This window comes from Pipistrellus kuhlii, unplaced genomic scaffold (genome assembly GCF_014108245.1).
Source record: "Pipistrellus kuhlii isolate mPipKuh1 unplaced genomic scaffold, mPipKuh1.p scaffold_m20_p_3, whole genome shotgun sequence".
Classification (NCBI taxonomy): domain Eukaryota; kingdom Metazoa; phylum Chordata; class Mammalia; order Chiroptera; family Vespertilionidae; genus Pipistrellus; species Pipistrellus kuhlii.
This window is the reverse complement of record NW_023425529.1, coordinates 55,227,083-55,245,441: the sequence shown is the minus strand read 5'-3', so window position 1 is coordinate 55,245,441 and position 18,359 is coordinate 55,227,083. Positions and strand designations below refer to the sequence as shown.

The 18,359-nt window shown below is 41.4% G+C and overlaps 1 protein-coding gene across 4 annotated transcripts in view; it reads right to left on the bottom strand.

Moving 5' to 3' along the window:
• The window catches only part of HMGA2 (high mobility group AT-hook 2), a 142,274-nt gene that overhangs the window by 3,843 nt on the left and 120,072 nt on the right, over positions 1–18,359 (bottom strand). For 2 of the 4 annotated variants that reach the window (XM_036454831.2, XM_036454829.2), the window contains 2 exons: positions 13,439–13,471; positions 1,807–1,884 (listed from right to left, as the gene is read on the bottom strand). In XM_036454831.2, the coding sequence (XP_036310724.1) occupies positions 1,807–1,884; positions 13,439–13,471 (111 nt within the window). The remainder of the gene's footprint in view (positions 1–1,806; positions 1,885–13,438; positions 13,472–18,359) is intronic. The other 2 variants (XM_045588221.1, XM_036454832.2) reach the window with 2 other exon arrangements.

The following is an 18,359-nucleotide window of genomic DNA, read 5'->3' as shown; positions in this document are numbered from 1 at the left end:
GTTGGCGTTTCAGCAAGTCAGCTTGGGCCGCACAGCTCCCTTCCCTTTGCTTATTTTACAAATGTGCAGTGCCTCTCAGGACATGGGTGGTAAAGCGGAGACAATAAACATTGTTGATAAAAGCGTCGTTAGCGAGAGGATGATTTTTATCAAACGCTGTACACTGTCTCCTGCGACAGCATGTGAAAAAGATCTGGGAGAAGAGGTAAACATTTACCCCGGCCGCAAGCCGAGCCCCTTTATGAACGGCCAGCTTAAAACAGCTTAGAACAGTCTTCATACTTTAATAGATTTGATTTTCCACATGGCTTCATTTTGTCTGGGTGGCTAACTGACACAATTTATACCTCTCTTCCTTCCCCAGGTCACCACAGTACACCATTCAGTAACGCATGCCTTAGAGCTTGTCTGCATTATATGACCAAACTTCCATTCATTAGTGTTTGAAACACTTCAGCTGTGAAGGGCTCCTAACTGCTACCATGTGTGACGCTTTTGCGTAAAAGCAGCAAATGGGAGGAAGAAAGCCCACGTGAGCGGGCACTCACTTCACATGAATGCGCGCGCGCGCGCACACACACACACACACACACACACACACACTCACACGAACTCCATCCTGGGCTTTAATCACAAAGCTCTCTGCTTACTGCAAACCGTTTGCAAAAGGTTTCAAACATTCTTCCCCCCGCAAGATGGAGAGAGCTGTAAATCCTGGGACGAAACCTACCCATGGATGGGTTACGGCTTAGAAAATATAACCGCGGCAGTATCCAGCCACGAGATTTCACACCCGTTTTGTTTAGTCTGCTCCGGGTTATGTGGGAAATGTGGAACCTGTGAAGCTACCTCCCCTCGACTCCCAACCCCCGGAACTTCGGGCGTCACCATTTCGGCAGCACGTTCCCACCTCTTGATAGGCAGCGGGCCATGACCCCAGGACTCTCTGTGGAGTCCTGGCCACAAAAGAGGATGTATCCTGATCAAAGCCACGGACAGACCAAAGAAAGACAGGCCTGAGGTCAGCTGCCCTGTGACCTTCTCTTCTCACGTAGCATTTTAAACTCCAGAAAGCCACTAAGCTGTTTGGCAGATATTCCCTTCACCCATCCCCAAATGACTCACTTCTCATTATGACCCGAAGTGTGGAGTGAGGCTATGACTTTGAAACAGGCCGACAGGTATTCCTTTATTCCTACCTCTCCTGGTTAATCAATTAATAGGACTCAGGAAGGCTGGAAATCTGCCTCCTGGATCTAACCATAATGACTCCATTTCTCAGCGTTTCTATTCTATCTGGAAACCTCTTCTAAATCCAGAAGGAAACAGAATTTTCCAGGCCATGAACTCACAGAGACCTCGTGGCAGATGGAATGTGATCAGCTGTTCAGAACATTCCCAGAAACTTTGTTTAGTTTGAGCTCTTGAAGCTCCTGATATGCAAGCGGCTTATTCAAACCCCTTAGACACAATTCAGCCTAAAAAGGATGGTCCCTCGCACTGTTTCCCTAACAGCCCTTAAGACAACACAAATGGTTGTTTTACGAAGGTCTCTTTCCACTGACCTTGAAATTCTTCTGCTTGGGAGTTGTTAGTTACAGCACTGGCTCCATAGCTAGATCTCAGAGGGTGGAGGTAGTGTGGACTTTTGGAGGTAGTGTGGCTCTCACACGCTCAAATGGATAGTGTTCTCAATAGGCTACTTAGCGGAGAGCTCTCTCTCTTCTTCCCATAGCTGACTGGCCATTCTCCACAGGACAGCCTGGCTGCCAAGCAGATGGTGTGGGCAGGGCGTATGGCACTCACCTCTATAAACCTCACCTTTCCAGGGACTTGGTTGCTGTGACAAAAGTGTGCATATGGTTGAGAGAAGAAAAGTCCTCCCTGTTAGAAAGAAAGTTGGAAACCCACTCTCAGCTGCCCTGTGTCCTGGCTGGGCAGACTTCCCAGAAGGCTTCTGTCCCCAAAGAATCTTATTTCCATAGCAGAGTAGCTACTAGGCACCCCTCAGATGCAGCCCTCTTCATTCATGTAGAAGACACTGAAGTTTCTTATAGACACAGCTTGCACCTTGAGGTATATATTGACATTGCTTCATGTTTGCCACATAAGCCAAAGGACTTTTGAGCTTGTGTGGCCCCACAAGAGCAGCCAGACATCATATACATTTCATTAGGGGCTTGTCAACAAGGTGGGAAGGCCAAATAGCAGCAGTTTGGACAAGAAGGCCCAGTCCACCCTAGCTGGTTTGACTCAGTGGATAGAGAGCATTGAACTGCGCACTGGAAGGTCCTAAGTTTGATTCCAGTCAAGGGCACATGCTTGAGTTGTGGGCTTGATCCCCAGTATGGGTAGTGCAGAAAGCACCCGAGCAATGATTCTCTCTCATCATTGATGTTTTAGCTCTCTCTCCCACTCCCTTCCTCTCTAAAATCAATAAAAATATATTTTTTAAAAAGAAAGAAAGAAGGCTCAGTCCTGGAATGGCGCTTCTGGAATGGAGGATAAAAGGAATTTTCAAAATGGAAGTGCACTGTGACATTTTTATGAGCACCAGCCAACTAAGGGCTCTACATACTGAACAGCTGCTCGCCATTCACACACTTGTTTCACAAAGACAACTGAGGCTGCACCATACCGGGGCGAAACATGGGAATTTTTTTAGCATAAAATTGGTGAGTGGGAAAGAAAAGTGGACAGAGTTCGAGAACTGTATTTTTATTATGACTATTGAAAAATTGCACTCATTTTGCCTTAGTTTTCTATTGCAAATGGGGGGGGGGGAAGGAATTTAATAAATGTAACTCTTTTATTGCTTTGGTTAAATTTAGAAAAGAGCACACTACATCGTAGAAATATGGCTTGCACCTATCTTCATTCTTTTTTATATGGTTTGCACCTATCTTCATTAATTTTAATTAATTTATGGCATTAATTGTTTTTAACGCCAAAGAACGCACATGGCATATACCTTTGGGTATGCTTCCACGGATTGCTCCAAAGGAGGAAGACAGCCCAGTATCCAATTCCATCTCCTAATGCTTGATGGAATTTTAAGATGTCTTAAGAGCTGAATCCTAGATCTCACCACAGAGCCAGCCAAGGGAGGGGTGGAGCTGGAGGAAAGCTCAGTATCTGGGTTTAATGTTCACGTGCAGACTACATAACAGGTCTGCAGTGGGAGGGAGGCCACTGAATCCTAAAGAGAACCACGAAATGGAAATAGCTTCCCTGCAAACTTGCAGAGTTTTGTCACCAGGATGTTCCTCTTTGTGTGTAGTAAGGAGTCTATGTTGGCTTTAACCAATTTTTTTTCCTATTTACCCCCCTGATTGCAAAGAATTTCTGCAACTCTTACTGTAGGATAAAAACACAAGTAAAATTTGTAATTTAAGCTACCTTGCAAAACAAACAAACAAACAAAAAAAACCCCCCACAAACAAACAAACAAAAAAACCCCTACAAATATCTGATAATCTAGAAATGGCTTCATGACAGACTCCTTTTGTCATCTTCATATGTTTAATTTTTGTTAAGGACTTGGAATGACACCTTTAAGATATTTTCATGTCCACGGCTATCTTGAGTCAGACCAGTCCGAGCAGAAATCATGTGCTCTCCTCGTCAGCAACAATGATCAGAAATCAACTAACATTCTGTCTCCGCCCAGAAGACCACAAAGCCAACTGTCTCTGTTTTTCTGTCAGATATTTTAACCTCCAGTGGATCAGGACCGTTTAACGTAATGGAAAGTGATTACTTCCTCCAACTAGGAAAACTTTATATCAGGTTTATAGAAAATACATTAAATGGATCATATATAAACCATAGAATCTGGCAAGGATTCTGGTGGAAATGCTAGGAGGCAAATCTGCTTTGCAAAAGGAGACATAAGAAGTTGAGATGTTTATGGCAGCTGTTCCCCATCTTTTGTCTATGGTAGCTTTATGTATATAAAAATATAAAAGTATAAGGACTACCTTGTATGTGTTAGCATCAGCTTACTGTAGTCTGCTCAAAGGCCTTATTGGGGGTTGGTGACAAAAGAAGGTTGACCCTAGATGTCACTGACCACAGCACCAACCCTGGAATGAATGGGTTGTCTAACCTGTCTTAGTCCCACTGTGTCAGACTGGTAGGGATAAAACCCATCTACTTGCCACTCAGGGTGGGAGGAACAATGTGACAATCAAAGGGGGGAAAAAAAAGTAAAAATCTTATAAGACTACTAGGGGCCCAGAGCATGAAATTCGTGCACTGTTGGGGGGATGTCCCTCAGCCCAGCCTGCCTCCTTTCACAGACTGGGTGCCCTCAGGGGATGTCCATGGGGAGCGGGCCTAAGCCACAGTCTGGCCTCCCTCTGTGGAAGGCAACCGGGCTGATCAGGGGAAGGTGCCAGCCCATCACCCCGCTGCTGCAGTCACTGCCAGTCACCACAGGTGTTTTCATCAACATGGACTCTAGTCCCTTCACCATGAAAATATGACAACTTTCTGTAGGCATTTTCAAGATGTGTCTTTCATAAGATGTGACATTTCTTTTTTTCTTTTTCTTTTATCCTCACCTGAGCATATGTTTCCATTGATTTTTAGAGAGTGTGGAAGAGAGAGACAGAGAGAAACATCAGTGTGACAGGAACACTTTGATTGGTTGCCTCCTGCATGAGCCCTCACCTGTGCCCCAGCCAGGGAGGAGCCTGTGACCTAGGTAAATGGGCTACAGAGGAATCAAACCCAGACCCTGTGGTCAGCAGGCCAAGGCTCTATCCACTAAGCTAAATCCGCTAGGGCGGAGTATGACACTTCTTAATCCCTCCAGTAGCAGACTTTCATTTTTTCCTCCAGGAGTGAGGTGGAAAAACCCTAGATCAACTTCTTGGATTCTTATTACCCAAGTTACCAAGAACACTGCAAGTGGTGGTGTACAGGGAGCTTAGCCAACGAGCGGTCAGAAAAGGTGTTTACACTCAAATTGGTTTGGCTCAATGGATAGACCTTGGGCCTGCAGACTGAAGGGTCCCAGGTTTGATTCCTGTTAAGGGCATGTACCTTGGTTGGGGGCACATCCCCAGTGGAGAGTATGCAGGAGGCAGCTGATCAATGTTTCTCTCTCATCAATATTTCTGACAGTCTATGCCTCTTCCCTCTTCTCTGTAAAAAAAAAAAAAATCAATAATATATATTCTTTTTTAAAAGAAGAAGGTGTTTCCTCTGTAGCCCATATGCAGAGGATCCCCTGCATTGTGTCCACTGGGCTAGGGGCATGTCCCTACTTTGCATTTGCTGTGTTCGCTGGGCTGGGGGTGTGCTGCTTGTCCCAGGACCCAGGTTGTTTGGCACTGGTGTCTGTAGGCCACTCCTGGCTGGGGGTGTTCTGGGACCCTGGTCACTCAGGGCATATTTGTGGGCCTATAGGCTCAGAGCGGTCTGGGTCCTGAGGATGTTCCTGGGACCCAGGCCACTTGGAGCCCATGTATGCAAATGAACCCACCAGCTTTGTCAGGTTAATCTGCATACTCACTCCTGATGGCTGGTGGGTGTCACAGATGTATGGTCAATTTGCATCTCTCTCTCTTTTTTTTTTTTATTAGTGTACTAATTAACTGTGATTATTAATTACAGTTATTCGTCCAGTGTTTATTTCTTTACCTGTGATCCAATAATAGAAACAAATAAAACAAATAAAACAAATAGAAACAAAAAACAAGACATCTTAAGTTTCTAAAATGTACTTCTGTTTGCCTTCTTTGTGCCCTCGACTAGAGTTTCATCACTGAAAATATGGCAAACACAGATCACAGATCCTTAGAATACTACAAAGTCCTTTACTGGGATGAATGGATATATAAAAATACCTCTAGAGTCATATCTTTTTCAGATAGGAAAGTAATTTTACGTTTAAACTAATTGAAAGTTTCAGGACATTATAAGCCATGATTTCTGAGGATCATGATCTTGATCAACTTCCTATTTTTAAATTACTTTTATATATTTTTATTGATTTCAGAGAGGAAGAGAGAGCTAAAAATATCAATGATGAGAGGGAATCATTGATCAGCTGCCTCTTGCCTGCCCCCTACTGGGGATTGAGCATGCAACCTGAGCATGTGCCCTTGACTGGAATCAAACCTGGGACCCATCAAGTCTGCAAGCCAATGCTCTATCCATTGAGCCAAACCAGCTAGGACAGCATAATCAACTTTCTAAGCCACTTCTAATTCTCACTGAAGGAGCCCTCACATATTAAAAAAAAATAAATAAATAACTAAAGGTATAGCAAAAGGATTTTGCATGAAGGAAGCACTCAGAAGGAGGAAATTTATTTCAACAGTTCCAAAACTATTGAGGAATATTCTTGTTTTTGTGCAAAGTACTTTTAAAAAATGGTTGTGGTGAAGGTTGCTTAATGGTTATATTCCAGATGTGTTTACTGATTAATAGACTAGGAGAAACCTTTTTGTTTTCTATGTGTATAAAACTTTGCATAACTTGTATTTGTTGCCAGGGAACAGAACATTTCTGGATTTTAACCATGACTGCACCAATCGTTTGTCATTATCCTAGGACTTTTGAGTAAGATTATGAAAATATCAATAACAATAGTAAGCCAATAAGTAATTATTTCATGAACATCGGAGTGTCCAGCAAACATTTCCTGAATGTAAAGGAAGTACCTTGGATAAAGCAAAGCATTTGTATTCAAAGATTAAGGATTACAATTATTTATATTAATTTGGGCCAGCAAGTTTGGCTAATAATAAGGAAGCTTACATATTTAATAAATATGTTGCTTTATATCCAACTCACATCAGAGTGTAGAGAAAAAGAGGCAGTCATTGCCATTTTATTTCTAGTCTAACACACAGACTTCACCACACGTTGAAAACTAAAAACTATAGGAAATCTGTCAAGCCCAGAAACACTAAATTTTTCCTTTTGGAGTTTTATATATTTCCCCAAATCGAGTGGTATTCTCTCACTTCTGTTAGAAGTTTATGTCATCTCTACAAGACATTTGCCACCCACACAGCTAGATTCATCTCTGCCAATATTCCTCTATTACCACTGTGAGCTAATTATTCCACATGTTTACAGTTAATGATCATGTTGACATGTTTCCTCTGCCCTACCCCTGTGTTATTATATCCTGGAGCTATTTTATTGCAGGGTTAAACATTGGTTTCTACTTTGCTCTCTCCCTCTCCCTTGACCTTTGCAGTGTCAGAGGTCAGGGGTGAAATAAAAAAAGTATTTCCTATGCAGCAAAACAGTGCCACGTAGGGCGGACTTTGATATAATTCTTTATGTTTTACCAGTTGATACCAAACATTGGCTGACCCACAAAATGTTTTACCAGCTTGAAAGAGCATAAGTAGGAAAATAAATCAGTGTTTTTTTATGACTTGGGCAATGTAAATCACTAGGCTTCCCGAGTGAGCCGAAGACGGACTATTTGCAAGTCTGATTTATTATGAACTATTTACTGCATTGGCCAGGGTGCCATGTAAAAGATGAGTGTTACAGTGAGAATGCCCTCCCCTCTTTCTCCTTCCTCCTTCTCCCTCAGCATGTCTAGACTAAAAGCCCCCAGTAAAAATGCCTTCTTTGAGAACACGATGCTGACTGCAATTCATCAACTTGCTTGTCCCAAAATGAAATCTCTCATTTTGCTCCAAACAATGTTTAGGTTGTCTGAAATATAAACATCCTTAAAACTGCCCTTGAAGTCTCTGTAAAAACATTCAACTTCTTTTTTTTTTTTTTTTAAAGGGGAGAAAAAAAAAACCCTTCTGATAACCAAGGCTTAGAGAGATTTCTCCTCCCTGATACACAGCACCCGCAAGAGATGGTATTTGCAGGTAAAAACTCTTATTTCAAAACAGATAGCTTTGTTTCCAATCTTTCAGAAACAGAAAGCTTGCCAATTCCCTCAATGGGAAGTGGAAAAGGAGTGGGGTTAGACCTGTCTTCATTGCTAGAGGTGTAGCTTGCCAGGGCTGTACAACAATGAGGAAACTGGGTAGAAAGGAAGGATAACTGTGGGGATTTTAAAAACCTGTTTTTATCCTGTGGGTAGGGCTCTGGTGAGGGGAAAAAAAAGTCTTAATTACATATAAGGATTCACTTCTAATCTCTGTTTAAAGCCTTAAAAGGGGGAAATTGAGAAACATTAATATCTGATAAACCAGCAAAATCTTGTGAGAAGTCCTAGAGAGAGTGAGACGCACTCTTTATTTTTTTTTAAATCCTCACTTGAGGATACATTTTTCATTGATTACAGAAGAGAGAAGGGAGAGGGAGAAAGAGAGAGAGAAACATCAATCCATTGCCTTCCATACAAACCCTAACAGGGGATCAAATCCACAACCTGGATATATGCCCTGACTGGGAATCGAAGACTGTTCAGTGCAGGAGGCAAGACTGTTCAGTGCAGGAGGCAACACTCTAATTAATTTAAGCCATCCAGCCAGGGCGAAATGTATTTTTATCAAAATAAAAACTAGAACCCTAACTGGTTTGGCTCAGTGGATAGAGTGTAGACCTGAGGACAGAGAGTTCCCAAGTTTGATTCCACTCAAGAGCACGTACCTCAGTTACGGGCACATCCCCAATAGGTGGTGAGCAGGAGGCAGCTGACTGATGTTTCTCTCATCAAGTTTCTAACTCTCTAGCCATTTCCCTTCCTCTTTGTAAAAAATAAATTAAAAATATTAAAAAAAAATAGAGAAACAAAGCTCCCTCAATCAGGGGCAATAACCTGATACACTTATAGTGTTTTTTTTTTAAATTAAAACAATGATGACAGCAACATAATCTACCACTATTTCCTACTAAAGTTAAGAATGTGACCCATGGGGCTGAAGATTCAACCACTTCAAATTGTTAAAACCTAGAAAATTAATTAATTTTTATTTATTGCTTATTTCGTCGCTTTAAGAATGAAAATATATAGTAGAGTTCACTAGTAAGCTTTTGCTTTTACTGGATTTGGAATTTTAAAAAAGTTAATACGAATATTGTAGATTTCCCCCTTTAGATTTATAAGGGACTCTAACTTTCCCATCGGGGATTATGTGACACACTTGAGGTGTGTGGCTGATGAATTGTCCAGTCACACCCCGCCTCCCCCAGGAGAATTCCCCTTAAACTTTTATTTCTCGCACATGTATTTATATACAGGAACACATTTCCCCTGAGTTTAAAAACATTCTTGTTTTAAAACAAGCAACAAAAACCCTTGCAGTAAAAAGGGTAGTTTAAATGAATTAGAATTCTAGAATTTCCAAGAATATCCACCTCTGGAAATAAAAATGACACCTAGCACCCCAAAATAAGTTACAACATAACAATGCTCTCTCCCAAAATGTTCTTGAGAGTAAGGGAAGAAGTGTTGTTGTTATCCCTTTCCAAAGGTGGATAAACAGGGTGCAGAGAGATTAGTGTGCCCAGTGAAGAGGTTAGAAAGCAAAACCTAGACTCCTTACACACTTCTGAGCCCTTTTCTTGATATGTAAAATATTTACTTGTGCTAAAATCTTCACCACCTCACAACAGGATCTAAAAGTAACCCCTCAAACACTGCTGATGAAGAAAGGATATGAGCCTAGACTGCCACCTGGGAAACCATCTGGGAGGGTCTTTTGAAAGAGATGAAAAAGGAAGAAATTCTTTTGAATGTAGTGTAAAATTTACATTATCCTCCATGAACTTCCATGTAGTCCCTGGATTGATGCAATTCATCACTGTCCTCAGGCAATGGAGATTAAGAAGTCCACTGAGCTCCTGTTCCCTTTCCCTCCCTATTTCTGAGTCTGAACTCTCCTCTCAAGGGCAAATCTGGAGCGGGGTCTATGAGACAGTGAAGATCAGTGAAGACCAATCCGATGCATCCGTGGCTTCTTGGATATCCCGGATTGCCTTGGGAAGACATTTTGTTATTTCACTTCTATCATTTCTCAGTGTGTTGCTGCCCAACTTGCAATCAGTCTCCGCCTGTGGCCTCTCTACTTTTGACTATGTCACTCATCTCTCCCATAAGATCTTTCCCCTAATTAGTCTCCATGTTCCCCTTTCAACTAAACAACATCAAGATCAAAACTCTTCCGGGAATCATCCCCATGTGGCATTTTGTATCCCTCGTGTACTTCATCAATATTCTGTGTTTCAAATGTTCAAACCTAGTGTCCTGTGTGTTCGCTGAGCACTCTCCTCCCTGCTGCACATGAGAATCGCTGGGGGAGTCAGACTAAACCGTCAGAACCACGGCAGGACGGGGCCAGTGGTGTGTTTAACAACTTGCTCTCCAGGGGAAGAAAAAAAAAGGCCTGATTTGTAGCGTTTATCAATTTCCATGGCACAAATATTGCCACTGTAGTGGATTTTAAGCTACCAACATGTTGCAGAATGCAGACCATGGAAGAGAGGCTCACAACTGGTTCCAGCACACACTGCACACCACGTGAGGTGTATGATACACACACACACACCCATAGTCCCTCTTATTGTGGTTTTGCTTTCTGTGGGTTCAGTTACCTGCAGTAAAACTTGGCCTAATATAGTAAATGGAAAATTTCAGAAATAAACTAAGTTTTAAATTGCACGCTGCTCTGAGTAGTGTGATGAAATCTCATGCTATCCCACTCCATACTGCTTGGGACGTGAATCATCCTTTTGTCCAAAATATCCTCTCTTTCTTCCCCCACTTAGTTACTTAGTAGCCATCCAGATGATCACAATGGTTATTTTATTATAATATATTGTTATAATTGTGTATTTATAATTCATCATGAATCTCTTACTGTGCCTAATATATACTATAAACTTTATCATGGGTGTGTATATGTAAGAGGAAACATAGTGCAAGTATATAATACGGTTCAATACTACCCCCAGTTTCAGGTGCCCACTGGTGGTCTTTTTAAATTTAATACTAAAGGCCCAGTGCACAAAATTCATGCACAAAATTCATGCACAGGTAGGGTGTGTGTCGTCGTCCCCTTCTCTCCCCCCCTGGCTGGCACCTGCCTTGGTCAACCTGGCACTGCCTGTTCACTGGTTCTGCCTGTCTCCTGCTGCTGCCACCAGTTCGCCTCTCTCTGCAGGGTGGCTGGCAGGACAATCAGGGGCCCCTGCTCGGACCCACCTTGGCTGGCCAGGGGCCTATAGGCTGGGGGCAGCTCCTGCATTGAGTGTCTGCCTCCTGGTGGTCAGTGTACATCATAGAGAACAGTCATTCTGCCATTTGGTCGATTTGAATATTAGGCTTTTATTATATAGGATATTTTTATTAATTTCAGAGAGTAAGAGGGAGGGAGAGAGAGAAAGATAGAAACATCAGTGATAAGAGAGAATCATGATCAGTTGCTTTCTGCACACCCCACACTAGAGATCAAGCCCACAACCTGGGCATGTGCCCTGACTGGGAATTAAACCCATGACCTCCTGGTTCATAGGTCAATGCTTAACCACTGAGCCATGCTGGCCAGGACACTGATGGTCTTGGTACTTATCCACTGCGGATAAGGGGGATCTACTGTGTCTATGTATAATCACTAGGTTATTCTACTATGTAGATGAGGTTAAGGACCTCTGAACTAGATTACACATTTCTTAGATACAGTGACTGTTTTTGTTTGTTACATCTTCCTTATAACACCAAGAATAGCAACTAAATAGATGTTGCCAAGGAACCACATAGGGGTATTAAGCTATGGTTCACAGCCTATGATACGACAGTGAATACTGCAGTATTCCTTGATTCAAATGCACAGAATTATAAATTCACTTTCTCTTGATTTTCTTACTGATAAAGGGTGAGAGGCTCAATATATTTGGTACATACTACTTAACATGCCAAGTTTTTTGTTATTATTTCATTTTGTTAAATATTGTGTACAAATACTCAAACACTGGGTATTTTTTTAGTGCCTCCTACTACTTTCAGTTTTTAGGTATGGGAGTCGCCATGAGCAGGTGTGTAATTTTTTTTGATATATATTTCCTACATGCTAATACATATTTAGAAGCTTCAATTCTCTTCCAAGCAGCATTCTTACAAAACAGCAGACAGCCAGGCCAGTGTTGCTCAGTGGTTGAGCATCAACCTATGAGCCAGGAGCTCACTGTTTGATTCCCTGACAGGGCAAGTGCCCAGGTTGTGGGTTAGATCCCCAGTGCAGGGTGTGCAGGAGATAGCTGATCAATGATTCTCTCTCATCATTGATATTTCTTTCTCTTTCCCCCTCTCCTTTCTTCTCTGACATCAATAAAAATATTAACAAAGTAAAATATAAACAGTGAACCCATAATATTATATGGGTGATCTTTCCCAGACAAGGTGACATTGTCCCAAAAGAATAGGATGCCAAGATACATTTTTGGGGTTTCTAGGAAAGAGTTCATAGATTTTGTTTTTATAATCACCTGAGGATATATTTATTGATTTTAGAGAGAGGGGAAGGGATAAAGAGAGAAACATCCATCAGTTGCCTCCCGTGCTGGCTCTGAGTGGGGATCAAACCACTAGGACGACGCTGCAACCAACTAAGCCACCTGGCCAAGGCCCATATATATTTTAAATTATATGACAGAGATCTACAAAGAACTTGGTAACCCATGATGCTGCTTAATAACTTACTTCAGCCAGTTCTGCATGTTACAGAACTGGATCTCCTGACTTTCTCCTTAAACCCAGAAGGGGAGAGCCTTATACATTAATAACAGCTCACATACTTGGCAATATATTAATCTATTCTTCAGTTTTGGTTTCTTCAAGATATACTTCCTCAATAAGCATGATTCTCATGTTTCCATGTATGGATTACAGTCAGGACAAGGAATTCCAGTCATTTGGGACAAGAGAAGGAAAGCTGGTTCTTCATATTGATGTATCCCAAGACTTCAGAGACTATGATTCAGTCATCGAAGCAAGACCTGAGAATCATCAATCTACAAAACCAGTGTAACTTAATTTCCCAGTTTCCCAGCCTTCCCTGGGGGGCATTTGGGGATCATTTAATGTTATGGAATAGTTCAACAAACAGATATGTTTCCAGGCATGAATCATGAAATACTTTGCAGCTAGTAAGTCCCATATCAAGTCAATGAAACATGGATAGTTTGGTGGAAGAACACAATTAGATGCTTAAGGATGGGTAAACACATAACAATTTGATGTTTTAGACACGAGGCAGTGAAATAAACATTTTCTTTTTAAACCTTTGCCTGGAGCACTTAAGCAAAGGTCTTGATCTTGTAAGGTTTTAAATGACAATCTCCTACTGTACATTTCTGATGGACACAACAAATTGTCAGGAATACTGCAATGCTGATGTAATCCAACTAGAAAACTATGAACTAAAGGTTTAATTTGGGGACTTGTCTTTCATTTTACTTTATATATTAATTGGTAGGAAAACTCATAATGACCATCTCTTACCTGAGCAGGCTTCTTCTGAACAACTTGTTGTGGCTAAAAAACAACAACAAAAAAAGAACTGTTATAGTTTAAGAGAAAACATATGTAATAAAAAACATTAAGTATGCATATTTTAAATATGGACATGCATCTGCAAATAATGATGAAAATGTTAAGGTTTGAAATATTTCTTTATTCATGGTCTCTAAATGTTAAGGAAAAAAATGCAGATTATCTCTGTTAAAACAATTCTCCATTAAAGTCTGGCATGCATACCAGCTACATCAAAATTAACTTATTTCATTTCCTTTTTTTTTTTCTTTTTTTTTTTTCAGAATACTAAAACACTTGAGGAGGGAACGGGCCTAATTTGTTAATATTTTGTGTTTTGTAGAAAAAGATTTATTGAGATTTAATTCACACACCATATAATTCACCCATATGCAGTGTATAATGAAAAGCCTTTAGTATATTCACAGGACTGCGCAATCATTATCAAACTCTAATCTTAGAATATCTTCACTTCATCTAAAAGAAATCTCATACACTTTATCGGCCACTCCTCATTTCTTCTTGCCTCCCTAGCTGCCCTTCCATCCCTAACTCACCACTAACCTACTTTCTGTCTCTATAAATTTGCATTCGTGTAAATGGAAACATGCAATAAATGGTATTTTGTGGTCTGGCATCTTTCACTTACTCAGCACAATGCTTTCTAGGATGGTCCATGTCACAGCACGTATCAGTAGTTCTTCCTTTTCATTGCCAAATAACATGTCATTTCTGGACACACTACATTTTGTTTACCCATCTACGAGTTGATGGACATTTGAGTTGTTTCCACCTTTTGGCTACCATAAATAATGCTGCTATGGACATACGTATACGTAAGTGATCATGTGGATACACGTTCATTTCTCTTAAAAATGAACATCTATATTTAGGAACGGAATTTCTGGGTCACACAGGTCACTACACTGAACTTTTGGAAGAGCTGCCAGGTAGCTTCCCAAAGCAGCTGCACTATTTCACATTCCTACCAGCAATACATGAGGGTTCCAACTTCTCTAGACATTGTCACTGCCAGCCTTTTAAACATCCTATTGGGTGTAAAGTGGGATATCATTGTTGTTCTGATATGAATTTTTCTAAAGACTAATGATGTCGAGCATCTCTTCTTCGTGTGCTTGTTGGCCATTTGTATATCTTCTTTAAAGAAGTAGCTATTCAAATCTTTTGCTCTTTTTAAAATTTACTTGTCTTTTCATACTGAATCGTAAAAGTTCCTTATATGTTCTGGGTACAAGTCTCATCAGAATATGACTGGCAGCTATTTTCTTCCATTCTGCGGGTGGGTTTGTTCCCTTTTTTGATGGTATCACTTGCAAATACAACCTATGCCAATGTCTTATTTCTGTATATCCATTTAATTCTTATGTCTTTATCTTATCTATACCTATTTAATTCTGTTTGCAGAGCAAAACTCTCCACTTTTAAGTCAAACACCTGAGGGAAATTTTCTACCCAGCCTAAATAAATTTCCCGAGAATTAGAGTACTAAAAAAATATTTAAGCTATTCTTTGCATTGTAAAAGGCAGACCGAAGCCCCCACTTTCCGATGGATTCCTTCCAGTACTCACCCTCCTGTCTGAATCCCATTAAGTCCCCCTTATTCTGTCTATACATCGCTGAGGTTTGAGAACACCCCTGAGCCACTCTGATGTGGAGAGTGACATGCTGTCACGGTTCCAATGGGAGGAAAAATTTGCTACAGTTCTCCCAAATAACAGAAGTTAGAATACATTCACTATATCATGGAAGGGATAAGAGTGCCTATTCATTTTTTCCCCCTCTCAGAATTCCTGTGACGGTGTATGTCTTACTGCTGCTGTAGTGCATGTAAACAAAAAACACCGGGATGCTATTTATTTATTTATTTTTAAAGATGAACAAACTAAACAGAAAAGACACGGCAAAATGCTTTTGTGCCCTGAAAAAAGAAGAAGAAGAAAAAAAAGCTCTCCCCTTTGACGTTAAATCACAGGAGAGCTGACAGGATAAAAGCCCAGGCTTTGCGATGATGTTTTCTCCAGGTGGAATGAATGAACTACGGACGAGGAGGACTCCTTGCCTTTGGGGATTCACAAGTGTGCGCCGAGAGAGAAGTGTTTATTTCAAAAGACTCCTGTGTCAGAACAGGCCGCTCTTCTTCCTTCTCTTTCTTCCCACCTGCACGCACTTACTCCCGAACTGCTTCAAACCCGCACGCATTCCTGCAGGCTGACGGCTTCCTACTGCTCAGCCCCAAACCCCCCTCCCCTCTTCTTGGCTGGATCCTGCACTCACGTGACGCCTGCACTCTGCAGGCTCAATGAAATCCTCTGCAAGGGCTGCCAGCTCCCCCAATTTTCCATGAATTAGGTCCTGACACTTCAATGAGGGGAAAGACAATGTCTGAAACGCTCCCAGCCCTGGCGCCCGGCCTAGTCCGTGTCACACAGCTTCCACCAGCTGCCCGCCCTTCCACACGGCACTTCACCAAACAAACAGACCCTTGAAGGCTCTCAATGCTGCGCGGGGTGACGGCTGCCAGGATGTTTTCCCAGCCTCTGGCACCCACTGGCTCCAGACTGCGCCGGGAAAGCTTTCTGTTGTTGTTATTTTGTTTTTATTTTTTTATGAATGGCTCTGGGAGAAAAAAATGCAGACGGAAGCACAATACTACTGCCATTCATAAAAAAGGGAAAGGAAGCAAGCCGCTGGCTGGAAATCTTCTGGGAGGAGAGTAAGCTTGCAGGACTCCCGTCTCCCTTGGGGCATCTCCTGGCCCAGAGCTGAACGCTGCTACCTAGAGACCAGTTGCCCCTCAGGGTCCCTATCATTACAAACATGGTTGATCACTATATATTTTATATGAAGAATCAAATAATATCAATCATGCATGTTAATCTTTAGTGTGGTTAGCAGTGTATTATCCAGCACCTTAAAAAACAAGTAATATTTTGCACATGCATTTCCCACATAAAAACTTAAAATCCTTTCCATTTTTTAACATCGGACCCTTTGTGTCTGGAAGAACCCAGGCCTGAATATGCCCATTGGCTCATAGGGAAATTAAGGCACAGGGAACTTAAATAATGTCCCCAAGACCATTTTCTATACTCAAGTCTTCTAATTCTCCTCATCCGCTGAATAATGAGGAAACTCACTCACATCCTTAAAAAAAAAAAAAAAAAAAAAAAAAAGAGTCAAATCTGACCAAATCCTGGGGGTTAGCAAGGCCTCGTGGCCTTGCTTTCCACCTCTAGATTCTCCTCCTCCACTGGGTCTCGGGGAGCCTGCTGCCATTGCAGCCCTGGGAGCCCGCTTCCTCAGCAAAGCTCTGCTTCTGACAAAAAGTGAACCCCCGAGGACGAGAGGCAGGCCCACAGACCGCCTGTCCCCTTGGAGACTCTTCCTCAGTTACTGATTGTGGAGAGTCTGAGGACATCCATCCCTTTTGAAGGCATGGATTTCATAGCAACCGTTCTATTGCATGGAGAGCAAAGCCCTCCACGTTGCTTATTTAGACAATTCTGAAGATCCTGTTTCTAATAAGTGGGTGCACACGGTAAGTTTGGAGAGTTTGAGCACCTGTCGACTTGGCTCGCAAAACTCACCGAGCACTAAGATGTTGAATTCTATATATTAAGAGATGGTTATACTTTTCAGAAACCTGTAATGAAAACCTCTCGTTCTAGGAGTGGTGTTTACCACTAGTAAACTTCTAAAATACAGTGGGCGAAAGAGAGCCTCCTCCCAGGACATAACATCAACAACAACAAAAGACTGAAGAAATGCTTTGGATTAATATGATGTTAAACTAAAACTCTGAGAACTAATGTATCCTGTCAATCAAAAGTAGATTAAGAAGGGCCTTCTCAAACCACAGGGACTTGTAGTTCTCTGCAGGTTAATCCTTAGCCAAATTCAAAGTATAATCTTTAAGCAAATAAATATTATTGCCTGCAAATAGCTTAGGGATATGGCAGGCCAAGGAAGTGCAAAAGGATTCAGAGTTACTTCTGAAATCATACAGCAAACCAGATTTCTCTAAATGAAAGGGGAAATGTTATTGCGTTTTTAAGGTCCACACACTATTTTGGTTTTTCAGATTTTGTAGAAAGACACTTTTGCAGGAAGTGGCCTGCCACCCCAGCTGTTTCAGAATAATTAAGGGGCTCTCTTCGCCTCCTGAGAGTCCAACCTATGGTTCCTGGGAGTCTAGGTATTTCAAAGCTGTTGCTTAGACAGCTAAGCCACCCCTTCTAGTAGGAATTTAAAGAAAATCCTTCCTAACAAAGGGTCTAGACATTATTAGTTCATTTGACTACTAATCTCAACATTAAATGAAAAGAGGCTTGAACTGGGCTTACCAACTTATTTATTTATTTTTTTTAAATGAGGTACAATGTGTAGTAAAGTGAGGATGATCATGATGCAAAGGGACTTAAGTTGACTTGTGAAAGAAAACAGCTCTTCGTTTGGATCTCTGTTCTCAGCAGAAGTTTAACCTAATTATATCCGGTGTTTGGCAGCCAGTAGTAGGCAGTTTTGCTCGCTTTGTTTTAAAATCATAAGACCTTCACTGAATCAAGAAGTACTTCCGTGCCTTTGTCCGTGTGATTGCTTTTCATTCTCATGGCAGCATAGGGTAAGACAGGTCCCCTAGCTATTTACTAAAGAAGAATATAAAAACCCTCATTTCTTCCAGGGGACATGAAAGGCCCCTAAAATATAACTCTCATTTCTTATTTCTAAATTTGCTCGCCAACTAAGTAACATCTCACAAGATAGGCTCAGTTATTTTTAAAATTAAACATGGGAGCCAACTAAAAATTTTGCTGAAATGATACTTGTTTTTAAACCCCCAAAGGTGTTCTTTATGCCGAAGCCAGAGCA